At 32.5% G+C, this 27,085-nt stretch overlaps 2 protein-coding genes across 4 annotated transcripts in view; one reads left to right on the top strand and one right to left on the bottom strand.

Annotated features, from left to right (window-relative positions):
• Window positions 1-27,085, bottom strand: part of LOC143233158 (uncharacterized) — a 144,207-nt gene that overhangs the window by 87,800 nt on the left and 29,322 nt on the right. The window lies entirely within an intron of this gene.
• Window positions 1-27,085, top strand: part of LOC143224624 (GTP-binding protein Di-Ras2-like) — a 34,103-nt gene that overhangs the window by 1,578 nt on the left and 5,440 nt on the right. For all 3 annotated transcript variants that reach the window (XM_076452768.1, XM_076452761.1, XM_076452760.1), the window contains one exon: window positions 21,145-21,339. In XM_076452768.1, coding sequence (XP_076308883.1) covers window positions 21,202-21,339 — 138 coding nt within the window. In that variant the 5' untranslated portion in view covers window positions 21,145-21,201. The remainder of the gene's footprint in view (window positions 1-21,144; window positions 21,340-27,085) is intronic.

Raw genomic sequence — 27,085 nt, 5'->3', positions numbered from 1 at the left:
TGCGAAAACCACCAACAAGAGAGGATTGGCATAACTTGAAAATGTAAAATACCACTTAAATAGTTCCACAATAGTTCCTCCCAAACAACTAATACATATGAATATATAAACAACTCAGAAAATGGTTTCAACCAATTTACACGTATTTCAACAGTTTGCACATACTGTAATTAATTCACGCAAGTTAATTCATAAAGACCTCTCTCTTTCATAGAACCTCACCAAATAAATTACTGAGAGAAAGACAAACTGCAGAAAGTTGTGTGAAAAGTACGAAGAACTTAGAGTTGGAAGTTTTTAGAACATTGAACGAAGATGGAATGACTGCAAGAAGAAATGAGCGAATTGTCATAGATCGGAAAACGTTAAGACCATCCAACACAGCACAAGAAATGTATAAAAAGTTTTAAAGGACTTTATGGTTGCTTTAGGCTTGTTACATATTTAATTTCGCATAGCGCACGTGTCATCATCGTTATCATATGCGTGCAGCTGCTCCACCCAGATTATTAGCTGTCGACGTTCGCCGTGCTCGTCTGCCCTATGCTTTCATCACACCATTACTTTAGCTAGACTGTAGCAGCTATGTGAAATCTGTAGCCAATTTTCTCCGCAGTCGACCTCTCTTTCCATAGCCATTCACCTTGACCTCTATCAAAGTTTTTAGTACTTGTAATAGAGAAATATTGAGCATTTATTACAATAACAATATCTGTGTAATGTCACAGATTAGACGAGATGAAATTCCTATACATTATAGCCAGATGGCAAACATTGTCTGGCGACATTCGAATGATGCATCACGTCACACATCTATTAGTTCACAGCTTTTTATGAGCCATAAAAAATTAAGAAAGTGTTCATAATACCCCAGTATCTCACTTTACAGCAGACGTTTTAATCTGTCTTCTTAGCATCAGTTCATTGGACCGTCAAGATACACAATAGTTTCACTGTCCAATGAGGTACGAAACAGTTTTCCTTCCAAGTCGGATATACAACAGTTTTGTTTCACAGATATATAAACACAACAGTTTTGTTTCACAGACATTTATCCTGTTATTTTAGCACCAAAATGAAATAACTCCAACTAATATAATGATGTTGGTAAAGATTAAATCTTTTAAAACGACCAAACAATAAGAATGCAGTGCAAGTTCAACATGATGGTACTTGCTGAGTGAAGCATAACATTTCATTAAATTTAACGGGAATGAGAAATAGAGTAATCATGTACTAACGTATTCATCATCATGAATCCTTCACCATTTTGACAGTGGGCTATGTTACTGCAAAATCGTCTTTGTCAGAAACCCATTCCAGTAAAAGCGTTTTCATTTCAATGTCATATTATGAATATGAAAACATAAAAAAACAATAGTTATATATGTATCCACTAAATTAAAACAAATTATTCTATTTGTTTGATAAAACGTAATATAAGCTCAGTTAAAGAATTTTTATCTAAAATAGTTTTTTATTTGATGATATTTCGGACTCAGTACTGTGGCCTTCATGCATCAGATCACGTTATTTGTTTCGGATATTCGAACAAAGCTGACCTGCGCTAACCATCCCTAATTTTAAACTGATAGACTCCAATTGTGGAGCTACAGTTGCTTAACTAAATAATATAATTTGAGAGACATTTTTATAACGTAGCCAAGATTATAAAAGTCGAAGTGCCATACTGCAGCAACGGGTCGTGAACTATGGAACATGAACGCCCAGTCAGCATCAGACTAGAAAAATTCCATTCTCACGTTCATAAACACTCATACCACATTATTTGTTAGCTTGAGTAATGAGTTGAAGAGTCGCTAGATTTTTATATGATTTCGATCCGTCGTTAACATGGAACTATTTTCATTAAACATTTCTCTTTCTTCATTTAGTTAACCTAAATGATAAATAAATTTTTTTTGTATCTCAGAACGGCTGGTATGGGTATTAACACTTTTACTGATAAGGAGAGAAAAATGTTTCGACCTAGGAAAGTTTTCTTAACCTAAAGATGACGTAGAAAGGTCGAAACGTTGTTCTCTCTTTATCAGTAAATGTATTAATACCCATACCAGCCGTTCTGAGATACATTTTTATTTCAAGTGGGTCTCTCGTCATCAAGAAATAAAACTTTTGTGGAATAAAATATGCAAGCAAAAGACAAAAAAAGAATTTCATAAAATATAAGGCTCTACATAAATGAGTTTACCAGTGTGATAACTAAACTAGTTAATTTATGAAGATAATTTGAAACACCTTAAAAAATGTATGATCAAATGGTGACAGTAGTTTATTTCAATGGAAAAGTAAAACTACTGAGCTCTTTTTGTTTGTTTTTGGTATTTATCGTCTATGATTTATTTTTGAAGGTTTTTTGCACTGGCTGTCGCTTTAATTTTTCATTCTTTTTACAGGAACTTTGTTATTTGCGATAAACCTCTGTTAAATTATGGAAGTTAAAGCCCATGTGCAAGCTCTTGTGCTTATTGCATCCTAAATATTTATTGATCAGGTATTTAACAAATGCATTCAGTTATGTGTTTCAGGCATTTGTTTATCGTTTATTCATTTATTTGATCGCACAGCTATACCATCCATCACAATTTTAAGAATTTAAAAAGTACAATTTGGAAAAAAACAACAGAAAACGGATACTTGGGTACTGAAGAAAAGCAATTTTCAGAAAATACGGTTACGTAAGTGTTACAAAACATTGTTTATTAAGTCCAGCATGAAACGAACTTCTATGTAAATTATAAGAAAGTGATATTTAGTGAAATGTGATTTTTCATTTCGAATATAAAAATAGTGTTATTCAACATACAGGTTTACTTTGCATACTCTCTAAAAAATCTAAATTTATACAAATAAAGTTATAAAGAAATACATATAGCAATAAATTCGGAAATAAACATAGAAATTAGTATGAGTACTACTCCCTGTGTAGTGTGTTTGCACATTCATAGTGCACCCATGACCATAAAGCTCGGATCGCATTTATGAGGTAACGTGCGCGAGTCCTGAATCCGGAATAGTTAAGGCACTCGACCCTTACTCTGAGGGCTGAAGGTTTTAATCCTTGTCATACCAAAGATGCTCACACTATCAGTCGTGGTGGCGTTATAATGTGACGGTCAATCCCACTATTCGTTAGTAAAAGAGTAGCCCAAGAGTTGGCAGAGGGTGGTGATGATTAGCTGCTTTCCCTCTAGTCTTACACTGCAAAATTAGGGACAGCTAGCGCAGATAGCCCTCGTATAGCTTTGCGCGAAATTCAAAACAAACCAAACCAAACCAAAATCTGAATATGGAATCAAAGTCCGATTCACTAACCACTGGGTCACACTCTAACTGTAAATAGTTTGTTGTATAGTTCGTTTTAGAAATTATCATTAGCTACAACATTATTGAAATTATTTTAATTTAAATTTGTTATTTTAAAAAATATTAAAAGATTTTGCCGCAAAGATAATTAAAAACTTATTTATTTGAAGCAAATGTATCTTACAGTGATTTATTCTGTTTGATTACTATTATGTTATCGTATACTATATTTAATCTTGCGTCAATAAAATAAAGGAAGAAAAAACTCCTTTGGATTATATATTTGAATTTTAAGCAAGTAAAACTTTAAATTAAACATCATAAGGAAATTTTTAGTTAAATGTGAAATTACTTCCAAAATTAATGCATATTATCTATATAGTGGCACAGTGGTATGTCCCTGGATTTACAAAGCTAGAAACCTTGTTTCGATACCCATGGTGGGCAGATCAAAGATAGCCCTGTGTGTAGCTTTGTGCTTAACTACAAACAAAATAAAATAATATATATATATATTTATATATATATAAAGCAGCAGAGCTGTCCGTCTGCCTATATGATATATGAAGGTATCATGCTCGTGTGAGGAACTGGCTGAATCACTTTCGAGTGAAGTTCGTATTGATCTTTCAAAAATTGTGTTTAAACGGATAAGCAATCGGATGAAAGGTACAGGTTTGGTAGCCAATTTTATTTTTACCAGTGAATTAGAAAGCAACCGAAAGTGATGTTACTGTTTGTAACACATGCGCCTTTGGTGATCGGCCGTAATCACCACGTAACACACACTCGCTCTGTTTCACGATTCCCTGAAAGCCAAAAAAAAAAAAAATATTGCGCAAGGCTCTATCTCTCTCTATATCTGCAGGTGTTTAGGTTTAAAATTAATATTTCTTAAGAAACATTAATCCCCTGGGGTGCTTGAAGACTAACTAGTCCTCCTTCAACCCCGCACCAGGTAGGAATTTGTAAAATAATAGCGTTAGTGGATAACACTGATAGACAGATTAATGGATTGAGTTAACACATGTAAATGCTTGTCTGGTAAGCGTGGCAGGCAGAAAGGTGAAGGCAAAGCAAACCCCCCCAAGAAGAGAGACGGAGGAATACGACGAGAAGCAAGTCGGATAAATACAAACAACAACCAAACGGGCCATTTCAGGGCCGGAATTGCGCAAGGCATGAAGTCATTCGCTTTATATATATATGGGTCATTCCATGCCAGCTCATCCAGAAAAAAAAAGAACTTTTCTCAGTTCATGTCATAGATTTTCTTGAAAACATTCAAGCAAAAACTTCATTTTGATTTATTCAACCATGCAAAATTCTAACGCTGTACTCAAAATAGTTTTTTAAATATGATTTTTAAAGATCGCCGCTCTCAAGCGAAAATTTGACCTTGTTTTTTATTGTAAATCTCTACAGTTTTCTACAAGTGAAGTACTATTTATAGGGTTTTATTTATAACCAGTAAAAATTTCAGCTCAATATATTCAGATTCCAGCATTCTGTGAGCAGTTAAAGTCAAAATTTAATATTCGATTTCAGAAAGAAAATGAAAAATCAGCTTCGTCGCCATTTTTAGGCACTCACTACAAGGTACTGGCTGCAGGGATAAGGATATGGAGCAAAATTTTGGCCCTACTCTTGGGATACGTTACAAAAGAACAGCATTCATAAATTTGATGGTAACAGTCATGTTTTACCAAGGCTCGAAATGCACAAATTTGTAATGAAAAACATATTTCTAACCTCAGACTTTACATTTTCATCTAATCATCGGTCTTCGTTTTTTGATGTACCTTCTAGAATATTCTCTGTTTCTGCTTTACTTATTACTTTAAACAGTACATAAAGGATGGAATACCATGGGTAAAAGTTATCTTTGCCTTTCTCATTAGTTTAAAAATTCTTCTAGATATTCTTTCACGCAAAGATGAATCTTGAATATTATTCAAATATTCCATTAAATCTTGATAAGCGATATCATGCTTTTTTTCATGCTTTATCCATTATATTAACATCAGGATAACCTCTAGTTAGATTCTTTTGAAGCTTGGTGTAGGGTAGACAATACTGAAATCCAGATAAATAAATTTCAGGGAGATCAAATTTGTCTTGCATCCAGTCACCTTTATCGCCCGGCATAGCCAGGTGGTTAAGGCACTCGACTCGTAATATGAGGGTCCCGGGTTTGAATCCCCGTCACGCCAAACATGCTCGCCCTTTAGCCGTGAGGGCGTTATAATGTATGGTCAAGCCCACTATTCGTAGTTGGCAGTGGGTGGTGGTAACTAGCTACCTCCTCTCCGGTCTTCACTGCTAAATTAGGGACGGCTAGCGCAGATAGCCCACATGTAGCTTTGCGCGAAATTAAAAAACAAACCAACTTTATCACCTCTTTTTTTCTTTTTTCCCATTCATATCAATTTAACTTCGCATGCTCAAAGTACTTCTTTCTTAGAAGGTATTTTAATATTTGTATGAAATCATTTTCCTTCAACTTAATTTTTTAAGTAGTATTTTAATACCTAAATAAAATCAACATTTATTTGTAAAAGCTGTAAAATCTTTTGTATTTTTTGTTCTAGAAGATAAGTTTAGATCATTAATAATTATTTTAATGACATCAATTTCTACACTAGAACAAATAGTAAACGCTGCTAAGCCAGTGGGTGTGTTTTTTATAGCAAAGCTACATTGGACTATCTGCTGTGTCTACCAAAAAGAATCGAACCCCTGATTTTAGATATGTAAATCCTGAACCTTATCGCTGTCTCACCGGAGGACATGCTAGGCCAGCATAAAAAATTAAAATTTATCACAATTACATATATTAATATCAGAATATAATTTATAATTTCTCTAATATTTTTCAGATACAAATATTTTCGTTTCTAAATACTCCTCCGTCATTTATAATGGAAGTAAAATTATTTATAATCTCTTGATTTATTGAAGAAATTATTGTAAAAAACAGCAAGAGTAAATACATTTTTGGCTGGTATGAAAAATAAAGCACATATGAAACAGAAACCTTAAAAGAAAAAGTATCCAGAGAGAAGAGAATCATGTAATATACAACTTTACACATTTTTTATCACAGCTGAGCTCCTTTTCGTTTATAAAAAATACCAAATTTTAGGATAAAGTGATTTATTATAAAAACGTGTTTACAAAATTAGTATACGTTACAGAAACTTACTTTTTCATACATAATATTAACAATACTTTAGTGTGATGGATGAGATCAATACTTTTTAAATAAAAAAAATTCTTGATTAATTTTAACTAGCATGTGGGATAAATAACTTCTAATTATGAAGAATCGAGACATATGATACAATTACAAATATTGTTTTGTTACGTAGTAGGTGGTGCCATGTCAAGGGACTTACTCAAAAAAGCAAAGAAAAAAGTAAATGGAACAATGTGGTTTTGGTTAATTACTGGAACTTTATTTCTGAACATGTGTATAAAACTGAAGGTAAAATCAGACATTGTTTTAATAGCAAAAAGTATTGTCTTATACACTGGCAAATACGGCGTTTTCTATTCAATAACTTGTTCTGTCGGTGTTTGTACTACTTTTACCGTGTATTGTGTTGTTGTTTTTTTTGTTATTTCCAAGTAATTTGTAGTATATCTGAACGTTTTTGTTGTATTGCTAATTTTTTGTGAACTTTACATACTTCGAAATTGTATTATATATTATAATATTAAAAACGATAAAACAAGAAGCTCACCTTTTTTTTTCAAATGGACAGCCCCACCTCGTCTTTGAAGTTTAGGGATAAGTAAACTACAACTTGTAATGTTAAAAGATAGCACATTACTCGGATTTCTGCTTTAAGTGTACTTTGCATGTTTACTGAGGTAATATAGTATTTTCTTGATTAACGCAATATTATATGCTACTATCGAGCATCGTGTGATAATGATTTTAACTTCTGTATCTATGTTTTTTTTATACTTCAAAGTCTGGTACTTATTACGAAATATTGAAGATTTCTATTTTGCAATAAGCATGAAATATGTCATTTAATGAAATGCGCAGTATTAGCTATGATCATATGAGTATCAAATATGGTTGGTTCTTCATCATCGTAAATGAGTTTTCACTTAAAGAAAGTAATATAACTGGATTCGGAATGGTTTATTTTGTTATACTCGATAAACCTTTCGATCCAAGTCGCGAATTAAAGCTGCGAGTTTTTTAGATTAATACTGAAACTCATTGGAATGATGGGATTTAATTGTATCAAAGCTATGAGAATCTGATATCTGGGTCTGGATTACAGTGGGTCTTCCTCTGGTATCGTCTGTATCGTGAAATAGTTGCACACGGCTTTTCATATATTCGTTACGCTACGCCTTTATCTTATGATTTCTGTTTTCTTTAACTAACATCCGTATATAACGTTATGTTTACACGTTACTCTTACTGCATTTCATTTTTTTTTATCATACGTGCGTCAGGCTACATTTTTCTTTCATGGTATTTGCATTTTTCGGTAACCTCATTTGTTAAATGCACGCAGAGAAATTTAGTTTATATCATTCACCAAAGGAAGAGAACGTAAAGGTCAAGATAATATATTAGAAAAAAAATCACATTAACCATGATTTCCAGACATGGAGTTTTCAAATAGTGCTTATAATAATTACTTAACTCAGGAGGTCAGTTAAAGACGAACACACTTTATTTATATTACTTAAACAGAAGAAAGATAGTGAGGCGTATCACGTAGTACGTGATTTTTAAATAAGAATATTACACAAGTTCAGTGTCACGTTTTCTGGTATAATCTATCGTTCGCTTGTTGTTTTTGTATATATTATTACTTGAAACAGTAAGCAAGAATATTTTTTTCAGAACCAGTTTTTGATAACTTTAAAAGTCAGTTTTCAAAAGCAACGTTATGTATTTTTATGGGCGGAGGGGAAACAGTATAATATAGGTACACTATATTGCTTCAATTATTTGTTGATAATTTATATATATTATAAAATATCATAGGAAATGAAATATACATTTACAGTTAGCATCATTATTTTAAAATTTTCTTTGTTTTCTACTACAGTCCTTTAAAGTTTCACTAATGCAGCGTTACGCTGAAACTATTTTTTACGATCATGCACATATATAATTTCGTAGTAATGCAGCAGCGCTTACATAAACCAAAGAAAACTTAAGGCAACACTCTTATGAGCTATCCTTCTATTTTTACACTGAAATTGCTAGCCGTCCCTAATTTTGCAGTGTAAGGCTAGAAGGAAGACAGCTAGTCACCACCACCCACCGCCAACTCTTGGACTACTCTTTTACCAACGAATGGTGGTATCATACGTTGCCCGTGGTTGAACTTCTTTCGCGTTAAAATCAAAGTATACTTTTATAGCTTACAACAATATTCATTTTTACTGAAAATAAAATGCTAGAGTAAAAATTACTTCCCGGAAGCAGTATAAAGTGGTGTGAAATTACTCTTGCAAGGAAACGTCTACAGAATTGATCGTTGTGTGAAACTACTCTTGCAAGGAAACTTTTACAGAATTGGTCGTTGTGTGAAATTACTCTTACAAGGAAACTTCTAAGATCAAATTCAGAAATATTTTAAATAATTGTTCTGTCACTAATTTTAATCCGAGTCATTGCTCTGAATAAGGCTTACTCAAAACATTTTCTTTTTACCTCTGCTATGGGTTACTGATTTGGAAAGTTATTTTCCGAAAAAAAAGGTTTAACATTGAAAAAAAAGAACTTTAAGACTTATTGATATATGAGATGTTTAATGGGCAAGTAAAGCAACAAATAACCATTTTTAAGCAAGTGAAACAACAAAAAACCTTTTTTTTTAGCAGACGGCCATCTAAGCAATTAGCAATCAAAAAGGTATACTTGGAATGTTTGAAAGAAAACAGTGTTAACAACTATTCGGAGTATTTAATCACATTTTATTTGAACGATTCGTTCTGCTTATATCACTATACATTGGGATGTTGTCACAGATTGATATACCACAAGCTATTCAACAATGCAATGACGCTAGGGTTCTAGTCGTCGTTTTCAGCGCAAAACTACACAACAGCTTATCTGCACTGTGTTCATCATGGAGATTCAAACCCCTAATTCTAACGCTGTTTGTTCTTAAACGTACTGCGATCCAATGGGAATACCATATCCATAGGACTAGAAGAAAATGCTGTACTTCCCAATGTACGTTTTTGGTATAACAAGATTATTAAACGGAATAGATCCAAAAACAATATAATATTTCGAAAAAAATTATTCAATATATTCAATGCAAACAGAAAAATATTCAAACAGCAGGGCATTCATGACAACAATGGGTTCCGAAATCGCACCTAATCCGGATAAACGTCTCCCCTCGTTTAGTGAGGCCCGGCATGGCCAAGCGTGTTAAGGCGTGCGACCTCGTAATCTGAGGGTCGCGGGTTCACATCCCCGTCGCGCCAAACATGCTCGCCATTTCAGCCGTGGGGGCGTTATAATGTGACGGTCAATCCCACTATTCGTTGGTAAAAGAGTAGCCTACGAGTTGGCGGTGGGTGGTGATGACTAGCTGCCTTCCCTCTAGTCTTACACTGCTAAATTAGGGCGGCTATCACAGATAGCCCTCGAGTAGCTTTGTGCGAAATTCAAAAAACAAACAAAACAATCGTTAAGTGAATGCTATGGTTACAAAAACTGAAATTTTTTTGCCCCAAAAAGACATTGTTATGACGCTGATTATAACTCTGGCAGTTTTAAAAATATAATAAATAGTGATTTGTGGTTAGTTGACAAAGGTTTACAATTTAATTAAAAACACTTCCCAACTACGCCTCAGAATTGAGTGGCTGAAGGGATTAAAACCAAGCAGTATCACATACCTGTCAAATTCTTCAATGCAGCTGCAATGGACACTTTAATCTTTGATCTGCTCAATTTTGGAAATCTACATCAACATAAACTGATTAACACGTGAAACATTTTTAAGATGGGTGTAAGCTACCTGATATTGAATATCGGCTGCGCTTCACAGCAACTTAGTACAATGAAAAATGAGGTGTTGAGCAAAAGTGCTTAATTATAGCTATCAGGCTGAGGCAACGACAATGGGTAAATTCTAATGAAATACTAAAGTTAATAATTCATGTATACATATATATTAGAAATATTTAATATGGAAATATGGGACACGAATATGTTGCACATAGATCTCATCTGGAAAACAAATGTAAAAAGATACCATTTCAAAGTTTAAGCTACCAACAAAACACAGTCTTGTACCATTAATATATTGTTAGTTTTGTTTGTAGTATCTAGTTTGACATGTTGTTAGTTTTGTTTGTAGCATATAGTTTGATATATTTCATTTCGTTTGTAGTATTTAGATTGATAAAGTGTCAGTTTTGAGATTCTGCTATAGTTATTTGTTCTCTTTGTGTTTCTAATTAAACAGTAATCGTTAAATACAGCTAACTGTTGCTGTGAACATATGTCACGAAGCCTCAGTACTGTATTTAATTACACGAATATTCAAAGAAGGTTGTAAATGTTTCAAGAAATATATCGTTCTAGAACTCTCCAAACGGACAAGCTTTTGTTTGTCACTACTGTCAAATCTCGGTTTGAATTATGTCTGTTAACTATTATCAACTCTTGTTATGAAAACGTATAATGAGATAAACGACACTGTACCATATTATAAACCACAGCAGTCTCATTAAGTTACAGTCAGTTTAAAAGGATCAGACTGTACTGGAAATGTCCAGACAGACAGCCTGGTGTGCATTTCTAACACTACTAAAACCTTATATATATAATGATACCAGCTGTAGTTGAAAAATACGGTCAGATCCTAACGTCATTATCTAGCTAAACAAGACATGATGATGGTTATACACCATCAGATTCAGTAAGTAGGATGTAGAGCGTTTCGAACGACGATTTGTGTTATGACATACACTGTTTGATGTGCTATCCAACTGAATGAAAGACATTTACCACCGCGACGTGCAGTAAACAATGTATAACTGACATATAATACAAATATTCCATTTGACATTCGCATTTACTCGCTTATGATTAATGTGGTTGAAGCTGTTATCAATCTTCGTATATTGTTTTATCACATTTATTACTATGAAAGTGGCCCGACATGGCCAGGTGGGTTAAGGCGTGCGTGGGTTAAGATATTTCCTATCTTTTGTAGATAGTTTCGTGAGCCGGTAAATTAGTCCCTAATTTAGCAGTGTAAGACAATAGGGAAAACAACTAGACATCACCTCCCATCGCCAACTCTTAGGTGGAATTTACCGTAACATTATAACGCCCCCACTGCTGAAAGGGCGAGCATGTTTGGTGTAACGGGGATTCGAACCCACGACCCTCAAATTACAAGTCGAGTGCCCTAACCACTTGGCCATGCCGGATCACAAAACTACACAAACTATCTACAAAAGTTAAGAAATATTTTGATTTATTGGTATTTATTAATATATTGTGCATAATATGTGAAGAAAAACGTCGTAAAACGGTCTATTTAAAAACAAAGAGAGTGAAACATTATTCGTAACTGAACTTTTTCACTTTTATATGTTTCTTTACTAGAAGATGGTATTATTACAATTTTCTTAATCATTAGCACCTCGAATAGCACTATTTATCAATATAATCCTGCTCAGTTTTTGAGCTGAATAGTACTGAAGTTTTCAAATATTAACAAATATTTATTTCTGAAGAAGCATTATTTTTGATTTATGAAAACTGGAAGACGATTCAAAAAATGTTATATTAGTATTTCGGAAAAAAAAGTAAACTCGCGACACCATATTATACTATTCATTTAAGTTTATGAAAATAGAGCAACGTTGAAACTGACTCCAAATTAAATTACTTTAATACAGCAAATATAATTGTAAAAAAATAACATGGAAACATTTTGATAGAAAATTTTTAAATGTCAACAAACTTCAATCCAGACTGTGTGTTTATGTTTTTCTTATAGCCAAGCCACATCGGGCTATCTGCTGAGTCCACCGAGGATAATCGAACCCGTTATTTTAGCGTTGTAAATCCGTATTAGCGGGAGACACTATCCAAACTATAAAAAAGAAAGCCCATTTTATAGGCACTTAGGCTTAAAATTATATAAATAAAATTGAATGTTGAGAAACATTTAATGACTTTGGATATCTCACCTGAAAAATAATTCATTTCAACCAAAGAAGAGATAATTTCTGCACAAGGTACAATATTCAATTACCAGATACATTGATACTTATAATGAATATTGGAAAGTGTCAATTATGTATTTCGAATAGTTTTTATAAATGCAAAATAATGATTTTACTTAAACCCATTGAACAAAGCATGCAAGTTACAGACAATATATCTTTGGTAGGTGTTTGTTATTTTGTTGTTTCGCAAACCAAATCGATTTTCTGAATATATGTTAATTAGATTTAAGAATATAAAACGTGCGAAATTTTTTAATGCTTTCAATTCTGTTACAGGCACGAATGTAAGAAACATTTCTTTAATTTCAAACAGCATGCAAAATCTTGACAACACAGTGAGAATAGGAAACGTGTAGAGTTTAACGTTATTGTTGTTTTTCAAAGCATAAGACAGCACGAAATATGTTAGTCAAAGGTTACTGTCTCTATATATGTATTTACAAAACAAAAACATTAAATGAGACTAAAATTCAAAACAACTGTTACATTACCATCCTTCATTGTCCTCCCTAAATCATAATAGATAATGTCTGTGGTCACGACATCCGTACTCATCGGAATATTTCATCTACCACACAAGATCCCTATGCCAATACAAAACTCGTCAGCAGCTAAGGAGAATCAGTTACAATGGTTGAGAGTTGAGTGTTTGAACCCACAACATTTCGACTCAAACTGCTTTTCGCTGTCTGCAGCCAGACATATATTTAGATATAACCTTAACGTTTAATTATACATTTTGTAATGCTATTTTAATTGTTTGTGGATAAATAATGTACTTCATAGTATTAAACATATTTATATATATACATATCCTGAATCTGTAATGACCGCTCCTTTAACCACTTTGTTGCATCATCAGACCTTGACATTTACCTATTTATTACATACGCTAAATATAATAAACCAGAATTATTTTCTTATTTGTATTATCGTTAGAGATGAGAAATGGTGACATTACGCCCTAAGTCATATAGTTAAGTACAAAAAAACGTATTGCAAAGGGTTAAATTACAAGAGTTTGAATATTCAAGAGTTACAACGGTAATTTATATCTCTCAACAACATCGAAAATGTGTAGTAATACATTACTGTTGTAAGGATTAAGTGCCGACTTTTAAACTCATGAAAGTATAATAAAATGTTAGTTCATGACATGAGATACCTTGCATATCGTTGTATTAGTGCTATTTAATTTTTAATGCTTATTCTGTGTATATCTATGTGTTAAATTATTATGCATTATATTATCGACTTGCACATTTTCTATTGAGAGAAACAGCAACTTAGTAAATCATTGTGTAATGAGGCCTTAAGTTGAGTGTTTTTGTTGTTGTTTTTCGATTCTAAACTATAGTTTGGTAATTATCATTCTGCCAATGAAAACCATTTTGTTCCATTATTTTGCCTTTCGAAAGTAATTTTTACTGAAATTAGTTTCGTGAAATTATGATAAAAATAGGTACTAATGTCACAGCAAATTCATGAAAAATTATTCTTGGAATAAGCTCACCACGAGAATTAACTCTGCTTGCTTAAATCGTCCTTAAATTTAAGGATATCAACATTTCAGAAATCATGGTAAAGTACTCCATAACAGATTATCATAAAATTACAGAGAAATCTCTAGCATTAAAAGCCAATCGGATAGAAAGTGCTGTGTCTTATTCATTTATATCTTTTATATTTTATTTTTTGACTACAAACTGAAAAAAAGGGGTGTTTTGTTAAGACGAATTACTCACTGGAATATCTCAAGTAATTTCAGTTTAATGTTGAGCAGGTAGTGTATCCGCTTTCTCTAGAAATTTGCACATACATTTTTGTTTTGCTTTACTCGTGTGCAGCGTATTACGTTTGCGACGCACAAGTCACGCTGAACGTTTCTATGGCAACATCCGGCTCCACAAGGTACAGCTCACCAATATGTTTTAGCCGTTCTTTCGCCAGAATTGTATTTTCTGGACTAATGGATTATACAAGTGATTGAGAAGTGAATTAACTTGCAAATGAAACTGGTCTGTCTTTTTTTAAAACAAGTACTAACAACAGTCTATCAAGTTAGCTACAAAATAACCAAGACCGGTGTACGTGAGTATTGTAGAAGGTGACTAAAGGCAAATGGCCTTGCATTCATTTATATTACAAAAACATGCTCTGCTCTAAACTGTATACCAGAAAATATTAGTATTATATGTATGGTACTCTTCCTTTTGTACTGTACTGTGTTAATCTGTACATAGAAGCGGACCTATTTAATCATCTAAAGAAAATAATTAAATAACTTATATGAAAAGTAAATGTTAGTTAATCGAGCAATATATTGAGCTATAAATATTACTTTTATTTTTCAGCCACATTTTCTGACAGATTTATTTGTCATAGTACTAGACACGAGAATAACTAAACTTACAGGGAGGAAAATCAAATTTTCCTATAAAATTCAGGCATATGACCTGTCAACTATCAGTTGAATGTTTTCTTTTCAAGTTTTCCAGAAATTCCTAAAAATATCTCTGCCTAAGACTCAAAGTGTTTGCTTGCGACCAGTCACCTCCGGATGAACGTTTAGAAGTTGATATCTCCTTTGATAGTTGATGTTTCTGAGAAATATTACTGAGATAACGTAGAAATTTGAATAACTATTTTTCAGTAACTGTAAAAGTGACACGTATCACTATAATGCCTACTCCAGGTTTCGGTTTTGAAGAATAATTTTAAGATAATTCATTGGATTGATTTCCCTTACTGTTGTTTTTTTTAGCTTAAAATGTTTCACAATGGGTGATCTGCGCTCTATCCACCACAGAATATCGAACCATATAAACCCTTCCATATTTATGTTTCCCATTATAGCTACAAGATTCTTTTAGATAGTAACCATGACAACTGAGAGAAATCGAATTAAATTTCCGTTTGTGGAATGCTAACATCCGGGGTACGATTACTCGCGAAAGACACAGCCTAATGTGAATTTGTTCTAAAAGACAATTAGCCAGAGCTCAAATAGTCCATTGAGTATTTTCGTGTTAAGATTAATAGCAAAAACATTAAGTACTCGGAGATAGTTCAGTGAAACCGAGATATCGGGTTTCGTTACCATGGTCCCATGGTGAATAGAATACGTATAACCTTTTGTGTAACTTTGTGCTTCAATACGAATAAAGAAAAACATTTTTTATCAAACTTTTGAGAAATTTATACCGTTTTCTGATTTCTAGTTTTTCCTAGAGATGATAGTCTGTCCTTCGTAATGACCACATACATACATACATAATAAATATCAAAACACAAGTTCAAATTACTGGGTTGATTTATTTTGCGAAAAAAAAAGAAGGTACTCACACATCAGTTTCCAGTAATGTAATGTACCATCAGTATAGTGACCTATAATATGCATTATTACTACCTAATACGCATGCGTTAAACACCTCGTGGTTAATTTAGGTGTAGGCGTAGGACTGTTATGTAATAACATAAATGCATTTTTATAATAGGCTTGGTGTATTTGATGTTATTTATAATAAGCTTGAATTATTTATCGTTACAGTTTTTAACTCGGTGCTTTCTAAAAAATTATGATCAAACCAGCAACATTCATTAATTAGTTTAAACAATTTCCTCGCTGAAAACTGTTCTTTTGACTCAAAATAAATAGAAAAAAAAATGTTGTAATAGATTCTGTGATATTTAAGTAATAGTTTCTGTCTCCATTTAAAATACAGACTATAGCAATAAAATGATTGGGTGTCAACGGTAATACAGTCGCTGTTATTTGCTAGGCAGTCAAATAAACTTAAAATATACCCTACACAATGAGCTATGAAGCATTTAGTTATACTCTCCAGGTTTTATTTCAATACTCATAACTAATTTTATTGTAGGCTGGCTGAACAATATTTAATAATATGACGATAAAACCCACTTGTAGAGAAAATTATATATTTAAAAATGGTTGGTATGGGTAGAGAATTTTTAAATATATAGTTCATTAACAAATCCTTCAGTTGTAACCCCTTTACTTAATTTTTCGCGCATGACAGTCCTTTTTAGTTTGTTTGTTAAACACAAAGCTACACAATGAACTATATTTTACCCACCGCGGATATCGAAACCTAATTTGTATAGTTGTAAGCGTTTAAACATACAGCTGAGCCACTAGTGCACACCGTAAGGAAATGAAATATTTACTGTAAACAAATGTATACAAATAAATAAGGATTAATTTTTTATTAATAATTATATTACAGAGATTAGGTACTTCCTGCAACTAGTATTTTATAGAAAAATTATTACAAAAGCCTTAAGACTTATAGTGCAATAAGTTTGTTTTTTCTAATGCTAAAATGTGCAAGGAAGGAGATGTTTCTAATCTTTATAGATTGATCGGTTCACTTTATGTCTTACAAATAGGTAGATAAATATGTGAGACAGTTCATGTTTTTGCTTAGTTTTAAAGTAAAACATAAAGTAGACTTTCATTCGGGCAGCAGCACAATAAGTTGATTAGGATAAAGGCGGTCAAAAAGTAATTCTTTACCGCTTGAATTAATCACCTAAATAATTTGCTCTTATACATGTATTTAAGGAAATAACGGGAAATATATTTTGCAGTAAAATCAATATAGCTTTAGAGTCTGTATACAATAATTCTGCAAATCATGTTAACTATCCAAAAATTACTTTCAGAATTAAGATAATTACTTTCACTATTTTCACTTTTTATTATGTAATTTTATTAACTACAAAATGAAACGTAGAAATAAAAGTATTTGACAAACATATATGTTGAATTTTCAGAATGCAGTTTATATCAAAGGTTCTTAAGGGAATGGCGTTCAGAAATTAAACTTATATAGATCATAATTTTTTTTTACTGAATTAACATCGCTGAGAAAAATATAAAAATTAACACAACATATAGAAAAGTATAGACTGCTACGTCCCTTACTGTTTTGAAACAAAATAACAAGTCATTTTTGATACCAATCCATTTAGAGCACTAAAATAAAATAATATCATGTGTGATATAGACCAACTTCAGGGAGATTTAATATAATGTTTCTAAGGATTTTTTGAAATGAAATAATGTGTTATGTGGAATATTAACCAATTTCAAAATGATTTAATATAATTTTTATAAGGATCACTGAAATGAAAGAGTATTTATGATAATGTTTTTTGAAGACAATAGCAAATTACTAATTAAAATAATCCATTACAACAAAAATACTTGCTATACAAATATTTTAATATGGTAAATTGGTTAAGTTGATTAAGTACACCTTAATTCATCACAATCCATTCATTTCACAATATATATATATATATATATGTCGAATTGTCCAAAAAATATTAACAACGCAAGATTGTGTCTTCATGTTAACTCTAGCCAATATTAAGTTGTTGATGTTAAAATTACATTTAAACAACAGTGATGTCGAGAAAACCCACTTGTAGAGAAAAATATTTATGTAAAAACGGCTCGTTTGGGTTGAGAAAATTTTTTACGTAGAGGAGCGAACAACGTTTCGACCTTCTTCGGTCATCGTCACAAAGAAAGAAAGAGGTAACTGACCGGAAGCTGACCACATATCCGAGACCCTAACCCATCTATAGATATTTCCAGCAACCAATTAGCAACCCTCATAGAATTCACCACGATAAAGACAAACTTCATGTTCAACAACCACAACTATATACAAACAAATGGCCTAAGCATGGGCAACCCAGTATCACCAATTCTAGCCAATATTTTTATGACACAAGTTGAAACACAAGCAATTAACAAAGTATTACATTCACCATTATACTGGTACAGATATGTAGATGATACAATTGTGGGATTCACATCTACAGAACACACACTTAATTTTTTCAATCACATTAATACTATACATCTCAACATCAACTTTACATGTGAACAAGAAGAAAGCAATCAAATATCATTTCTTAATCTGAAAATTACAAGAACCAATACACAATTTAAAACAGAAATCCACCGAAAAATCATCCACAATTGACTATACATTCCTTGAGACTCAGCACATCAAACAAAACAAAAACTCAACATACCAAGAAACCAAATAAACACAGCCATAAAACTATGCTCACCAGATAAAATTAACGATGAATTAAACAAAATAAAACAATACTTCATAAACATCAATAAGTTTTCTCCACATACCGTAGAAAGCATTATACGCAAATACCTAAACAAAAAGCAAAATCAACTAACAAAAGTAAATATACCCCACAATTTAAAAAATCACGAAACCATATTCGGCTGCATACCATATATTCCCGACATCAGCAGAAAAGTAACCAACATTTGGCAAAAACTAGCAACAAAATATGACATCCCAGTTAATACCAAATTTAATCAAAAACCAGGCACAAAACTGAGGTCTATACTATGTAAAAACTACACTGACAAACACCACACTAACATTATTTACAAAATACAATGTAATAACTGCCACGACTTCTATATTGGAGAAACAAGTAGAAAAATGGAAACCAGATTCAAAGAACATAAAAAGTCACCTTCACACGTTTTCGAACACTGCAAGTCAAATAAACACAACATAACCATAGAAAACACTCAAATACTAAATAAAGAAACAAACATAAACAAACGCAAAATTAAAGAAGCCTTACTTATACAACAACTTAAGCCCAAAATAAACTAATACAAAAGGTCGTTTATTTTTGAATTTCGCACAAAGCTACTCGAGGGCTATCTGTGCTAGCCGTCTCTAATTTAGCAGTATAAGACTAGAGGGAAGGCAGCTAGTCATCACCACCCACCGCCAACTCTTGGGCTACTCTTTTACGAACGAATAGTGGGATTGACCGTCACATTATAGCGCCCCCACGGCTGAAAGGGCGAGCATGTTTGGCGCGATCGGGATGCGAACCCGCTACCCTCAGATTACGAGACGCACGCTTGGCCATGCCGGGCCAATAGAAAAGAACATCTTTATAACCTATGTTAAAAATATATATATAATAAATAATAATAATAAAAGAAATAATATAAAATTATATATTCAAAAATCTAAGCCCGCCCTCTACATTCCAACACTCAGTTACACAACCCCTTTCAAACATGTGGTCAGCTTCCGGTCAGTTACCTCTTTCTTTCTTTGTGACGATGACCGAAGAAGGTCAAAACGTTATTCGCTTCTCTACGTAAAAAATTTTCTCAACCCAAACGATCCGTTTTTACATAAATATTTAAAAAACAGCTTTCTTTTCTACGATTTCACCTTTAAATTAATAATTAATTTTATTATTAATATTATTATCTTGAATAATATCATAACTTTCAGAGAAAAGAAAATATATAAAATATATATTCATTATATAAAAGTCATTCGGGATTAGGCTAAGAGTTTCCAAATAATCGAAAGGACTAATTTCCTTTTATGCTTACAATTGCAATGTTTTACATTTAATGTGTTGCATTATCAAATAAGATTGCTACAAAAAATTGTTACTTGTGCTTTTAGTCTGATTCTGGTTAATCTACAAGACTTTGATAAAAATTCTTATCATTATAAAGAACATTAATCATACTAAACTATTTCCACATCACATTTAATATATAACCATTAAACAAGCTATTACAATTCTAATGATTCAGGTTGTTGCTGTATCTTCAGCGCAATTACTTGTTCGAGTTCCTGCATTGTGAATCTGATGGATTCTTGTCTGGGAGTAGTTGCGCAAAAATACGTTCCGCAATTTCAGCTGTGAGCACAAGAGTTGACAGTGAGTGCTGTTGACTAAACTGCCATCCCGTTTATATCTATAAGTTTATAATTAGGAGCAGCTGTGCGCAGGAAACCCTTGTGCGAGAAATTCTAAAACAAAAAAAAAAAAGTTTAATGTATGACTTCCAGTGAAATAATTTACCAAAATGTAGTATACTTTTCTTTCCTGGTCTAACTTATTTACTTTTAAGTAAACTGAGGACGAATTCTCATTGTTATGATGAAAATAACGATTAAAACCTTCTGAGTGATTCATATTAAATTTAAAAACTTGAAACATGACGATGATACTCTTTGTCTTTAAGATAAACACTAAACATTTATAATTTCTGTTTTTTCTTTCCATTAAAAAGCTGCACAAAAGGATAACTCCTGTGCACCCACTACAACAATTGAATCTTTAACTTCGATATCATGAGTCTTCAAGTTTAGTACTGAGCCACCTAAACAAGAAGTTATACAAATCACAAATAATTTCACATTGAGTTTCATCTCCAGGATTAGTATCCGAATATCGAATAAATTTCACTACAATTTGTTCCTATTGTAGAAAAAGTTAAAGTGCATCTTTTATATGATTTTATAAATAAAATTATATAAATAAATTTTACGTTAATTTGTTTAGGAAATTAATATTTTTGGATTAATCTGAATAAATATTTTAAGGATAGGTAAAATTGTGTTTGGAAAATTCTAAAACAAGTCGTAAAATATATATAGGATAAACACATGAATAAAGAAGGGGTATGCACATACTGTGAATTTACATTTTTTTTTCCATTTCCACTAGGTGTCATCAGCAGCTTAAATAATCTGTGAAAGTGAAGGAATCAGCAGATTTCTAAAAATGCCAGAACAGAGTAATGACTATCGTGTGGTGGTCTTCGGAGCCGGGGGTGTAGGGAAAAGTTCTTTGGTGCTCATGTTTGTACGAGGAACCTTCCGGGAAAGCTATATTCCTACAATTGAAGACACTTACCGACAGGTGAATATCTGATCATTTTTGTTCCACGTGATTTTCTATTACGTTGGTTACCACATAATTACTCAGTATTTCAAACATAGGTTATCTTTCCATTATCTCATACCTTATCTCTCCGTCAATCTATTTGTGGGATGTTTCATACCCGTTGTTTTTAACTTTAGTTGTGAAATGTATGCATAAAATTTCATACTTAAACTATTTTCAAGGGTGAGATAAACAAGCGCTCTAATCAAATACCTTGTAGTAATCACATGGTTTAATTGCTCACTCATTTTTAGACCTCACGAACAAAGCCCACATAAAACTTAAACAAAACCAATGATGAGAATTTAATTAGACGAGAGTTTGTAATATCATAAAATGTATCAATGTTATTACCTACCTGAATTCGAAATTTCAACCAACAGAGTAAAGAAAAACGAGTTGCTCCTATCAGCTCAGCTAAAAGGTTGACCTGCTACAGTAAATTTGTTTTAATCATTCATATTACATAGTCATAACAGTTTTACACATCAGATTTTACTTTTAAACCATAGAACATCTTTCAGCATTTAGGCACATATTCCTTATTCTTTTATGCATATCTCATTATGATATGAAAGTCAAATGAAAACAGAGATTCCCCAAGCAACATCATTCTTTTACTTTAAATAACTTAAAGTCATTAAATATTTGGGTTAGACTTAAAATATACAAACTAAGAAACTGTAGAAATAAAATTATTTAAAAAGTTAGAACTTAAGTACTTAATATTTCAAAGAGAAACGTAACATAAAGTTAATTATATGTTAATAAGTATAGTAATGAAAATGTCCAATTAAACAACATCTTTTATATGTGAATATGTATCATAAATATCAAATTCACTATCAGTAACTGTTAATGGTTACTTCTCGCATTGTCGTGACAACGTGTTTTGCCTTAAGCGCAAAACTGCACAAGGAGATGTCTACGTCATGGTTATTGCAAGAATCGAACCTCAAATGTTAGCACCTTAACTAACCGTGGAGCCTGTCGTGTAACAAAGTTGCCTATATAAACATAGCAAAATCTGTGGTCCAAGTTTACCTTCAACAGATATATTCTGTGTCATCGGGTTTCTCGACTTATATTTTAAGTTCTTGTTTATACTTTTTAATAAACAGTAAATATATCCATATTTTAAGTTGAAAGTTGGATTAAATAGGTAAATTACAAGAAGGTGGTTTAAAGAAGCCCAAATAATTGTTTAATTAACATCAATCAATACTCTCAGTCTGAAGATCTTCAATATAACAGCTACGTCAATTTATTATTTTTCATTAATTATTGCGCATAAGTTGTGTGTCACTGACATAGAGATTGTATTTTAAAAGAATAATGAATCTAATATTATCTTAAAACAATCATTCATCTAAGTTATCACTACGCATCAAGTTTTTCACACGTGATAAATACAGTTTTATTATTAAGGCAGTTACTCCTGAATCATTTTCGTTATGCTAAGTCTTATATAACTATTGCTCTTAGAATTAGTTTTACAAACCGTTTTGTTCGTTACTAATACTGAGCAATAACAAAAAAATTCTCTGGTATTAGAAAAAATGCAACTATTTCTGTGTAATTTAACGATGTTGATTTTAAAAATTATGTTGCAAATTATTGTGCGCCTCTTGTTTTTTTTAGTATGATAGATTTATTCAAAATATTTGTATATATTGTAAATTTTGTTTAATAACTTTACTGATTGAAAATTGCAATTAAGAATGCTAAAAAACAATACGTAATAGCAATATAATTTAAAAAAAAACAATGAGTATACTAAGATTGCATACTGAAAATACATTCAAAACGTTCATAATGGTATCATGTTTTTTGTTACAAAATATCGACTTGACTTATTGCGCAATCTGTGTATGTTTTCAGTTTCATGTTGTAAGAACCAACAATAATTTTCCATCATCGTAAGACTGCATTGTCCTTTATATCACTGTTCTATTGTAAAAATAGCTTATTGGAAATACTCACTGCACCTAGATCATTTGGGAAGAAGTTAAAATCGAAGTGTAAGAATGCATCTTTAGTGACATCCTTGACCCCATTTTCTTGTAGTTCTCGAGCATATAATCAGTTATTACAGCATAGTTGTAATGTCTGTGATTTCCTAAGAAAGGTTTTGACAACCAATTTTAATGATTTCCAGGCAGCAAGTTATTTCTGATTGAGTTGTTTCAAATTCATCATCCATCAGCACTTACTGAATCTGTGGCCCAAAAGATACCTCTTTTCATATTTGCTTCACTGATTTTTGGAAACCTGTCAGACAGATATCTGAAACTTTTAACATCTTTGTTCATTCCTTTTACAAAATTCTTCATGAGTTCCAGTTTAGTATGAAGTGAGAGTAGAAACACATTTTGAGGATCCACTAGTTGATACTCGATATTCGGTTTCCTGGTATGTATTTCTTTCCCACTTCTTTTTCAAATAATTTTACCATCTCAGCTGTCTGAGAGACATAAAAAGCAACAATGTTTGGTATACCCACTATACAGGCCTAACAGTAATAAACTTTTCTATCACTACATGCATTTCACCTGTGGTGATTATATTTGGTGGCCTCAAGGGTAATCTGCATGCTTTGATAAGTTTCATACATGTTCACAGCATAAGCAACAGAAATTGATAGCTTAGTGTCCACATTATGCAAAAGAACAGTTTTCAGAATAACTTTAGGTAAGTCGATAACAAAAGTCTTTATTCGTTCGGATGTGTTCAGTACCTAATTCTTTCATTTTTAGAGAAATACAAAGTATCACGCATACTGTAGTGAGAAGTGAGAAGGTGACTTCTGTAAACTGAAACTCTCTTTCCTAGGGCTAATAAAATTTATTGACGTAAACGAGAGCCAAAAAGTTCCCACGCTGCTTTGATAGAGACGAGTAACAAATCAAATAATTTAGCTCTTCTTGAGCGATCAGATGAGAGGTAGTTTATTTTAAGGTGTCACAGGAATTTTATTACTAGCTGAATAAAATAAAGATGATTCATTATATATGTAAAAACGGCTCGTTTAGGTTTAGGAAATCTTTTACGTAGAGGAGCGAACAACGTTTCGACTTTCTTCTACGTAAAAGATTTTCTCAACCCAAACGAGCCGTTTTTACATATATATTTTTCTCTACAAGTGGGTTTTCTCAACATCAAAGATGATTCATTGTCTTCTTTGCTGGATAACTCTTCTGTTTCAGTTTCATTGGTGGATGTGCACTGGAATATCATCCCCGTGATAATTTGGCTGAAAAATAACAGTCAGATTATATATGGGCTCATGCCATATTGTGGGAACTGCAAATGGCATACTTGCTCTCTCATTATCCAACGATTGAGTCAAGTCAGATGTTCAAGCCAAATGTTTTTCTTGACCACCAATTTTTGCCCCACGTAAGTGATTTTTCCTTACTGAAACTGTAATATATTTTCCCCAACTGTAACAGAAATTTTTGGATTATTTTTACACTTTTCGACTTTACTTCAACTAGAGGAAGCTAGCATTTCAAAAATTTTTTTTAAAATATATAAAAGTGTTTATGTTTGCAGAACTGGATGTTAAAAGATTTTAAAAAGAAAGTTTTGCAGAATTTGATTATATCCTGCGCAGGATTGTTTTTTTGTTTCTGAATTTCGCTCAAAGTTACACGAGGACTATCTGCACTAACCGTCCCTAATTTAGCAGTGTAAGACTAGAGGGAAGCAATTAGTCATTACCAACCACCGCCAACTTTTTCTCTACTCTTTTACCAACGACTAGTGGGATTGACTGTCACATTATGACACTCCCACAGCTGAAAGATTGAGGATGTTTGGTGTGAAAGGGATTCGAAATCACGACCCTCAGATTACGAATTAAACGCCTTAACCACCTGGCCATGCCGGGCCACCTACGCAGGATACAAGGAAGAAGATCAGACTTTGTTTTGACTATGCACATAACAAGGTGAAGTGACAAACTGAGTGAGTGAGACGCAAAGAGGCATCTGACCCCGCCATCCTCTGCTTTGTCGAGGGACTTGTCGAATGTTCTGGCAAACTGAGCACATGAGGGTTTCGTAATTTCCGGGCAGGTATGCACGGGAATGAAGCTAAAGTGGTCCAATTCATTACAGTTATATCTAGAACAAATAGCATATATAAACAATATACTTGGAATTTTACACCAATTCAATATAGTCAATGTTTGAAGTTGTCAAAACTGTATGCCTTTCACCCCTTAAACTGTGCAAGTAGAGTTAATTTCATAAATATACTGTAGTGAGTTGGTTGCATGGTATTTCAGATAGTGCTGATAAAATATTGAGGTAGTATAATGATTTAAGGCCTTGAGGCGATAGACAAACTATATGTGTGAAAGTAGCACTGTTAAATTATTCTGGATCACTTGGGTTCTTTTCAGCAGCAAATTTTTGTTCAGTTGTAATTGCCATTCCACATTGTTGTTATATGTAATACAGCTTAAACATATTATGTAAGGAGAATGAATTGCTCAGTATTATACGTCGTGTTTTGTTTTGTTTTTTAAATTACGATCCTATAGTTTCACACAAAGGTATTATTTTCTTTTTCACATTCCTTTTTCTCAGTAACATTTTTACCATACATTGTATACATTCGTGCATCACACCTGTCATTTTAAACGAAATAATTTTCAATTGTCTTTCATAAACTTGAGCACACTTGTTGACAAACTTTTCTGCAATAAGTACATTAATCCACGTGCTGTTTTATTAACAGGTGGAAACATTTCTATGCTATTGTCGATCAAATGACAATTTTGTGTACCAAACGGAGTCACAGTGGTCAAAAACAGCTTAACAAAGCTTTTTGTGTAATAAATCAATTTTAGCTAAGAAGATTTTGAAAACATGTGTCAGCCTTTGTCATAACATCGGGAAAAAATTGGTTATAACTCTATGTTTTAATACAACCTTTCAAAGCTGATACTTTGTAAAATAAAACGGTGAAAAGAGACTTCACTTTCCGTCACTATTCAGTGTTTTCATGTTGCTATGCATATATAATCTACTTTGAAAATATGAAACTAGCATATATAGCTAGTCAAAGCTACGAATGTGACCCTTTCAAACAGCATTAGAGAAACTTTCAAAGAACTAAGAGTTCCTCACAAAGAGATTTTATGCTCAAAATTTGTACGTATTGCATAAGTTTTATAAACTATACAATGAATAAATTGCATTAACAATGTTGATCCATTGCCATAGAAGGCAGGTTCAGCATTATTTCGCTTCTTTTTTTAGAGGGGGCGGAGAGGAGGGAAGAGGTTGATTCTGTTTAACTTGACCTTTAAAACTAAAAGAAAACTTCAAAGAAGTCACAGTTCTCAGCTAATCAGATTATTGGTTTTGAAATCACAGTGTGAGCTGACATTTCATATTTTAATAAAACATCACAGAGAGAAACATGTGTTTTCGCCAGATATAAAGCCTCAACCATCCACTCTCATTTAAGAGACCAATAAACTATTCAAAAACACTAGCCAGATGCTGTAATGGCTGCCATGCTAATGGTAAATGAATAGTCTCCCACCAAACGTGTTATTTGTTAATCCGGCAAGAGTTTTATTGGAAGTTAAGATATATTGGCAGGTTTTTGTTTCAAAATTCATAGTGTAGCTCCTAAGAACCTAACTAACATGGAGTTTTCTACCTACTCATGTTCTCGGAATTTTGAGTTTTCTTCTTATTGGATT

This window comes from Tachypleus tridentatus, chromosome 1, assembly GCF_004210375.1.
Source record: "Tachypleus tridentatus isolate NWPU-2018 chromosome 1, ASM421037v1, whole genome shotgun sequence".
In the NCBI taxonomy this organism is placed as follows: Eukaryota; Metazoa; Arthropoda; class Merostomata; order Xiphosura; family Limulidae; genus Tachypleus; species Tachypleus tridentatus.
The sequence above is the reverse complement of the archived record's forward strand: the minus strand, read 5'-3'. Positions and strand labels throughout refer to the sequence as shown.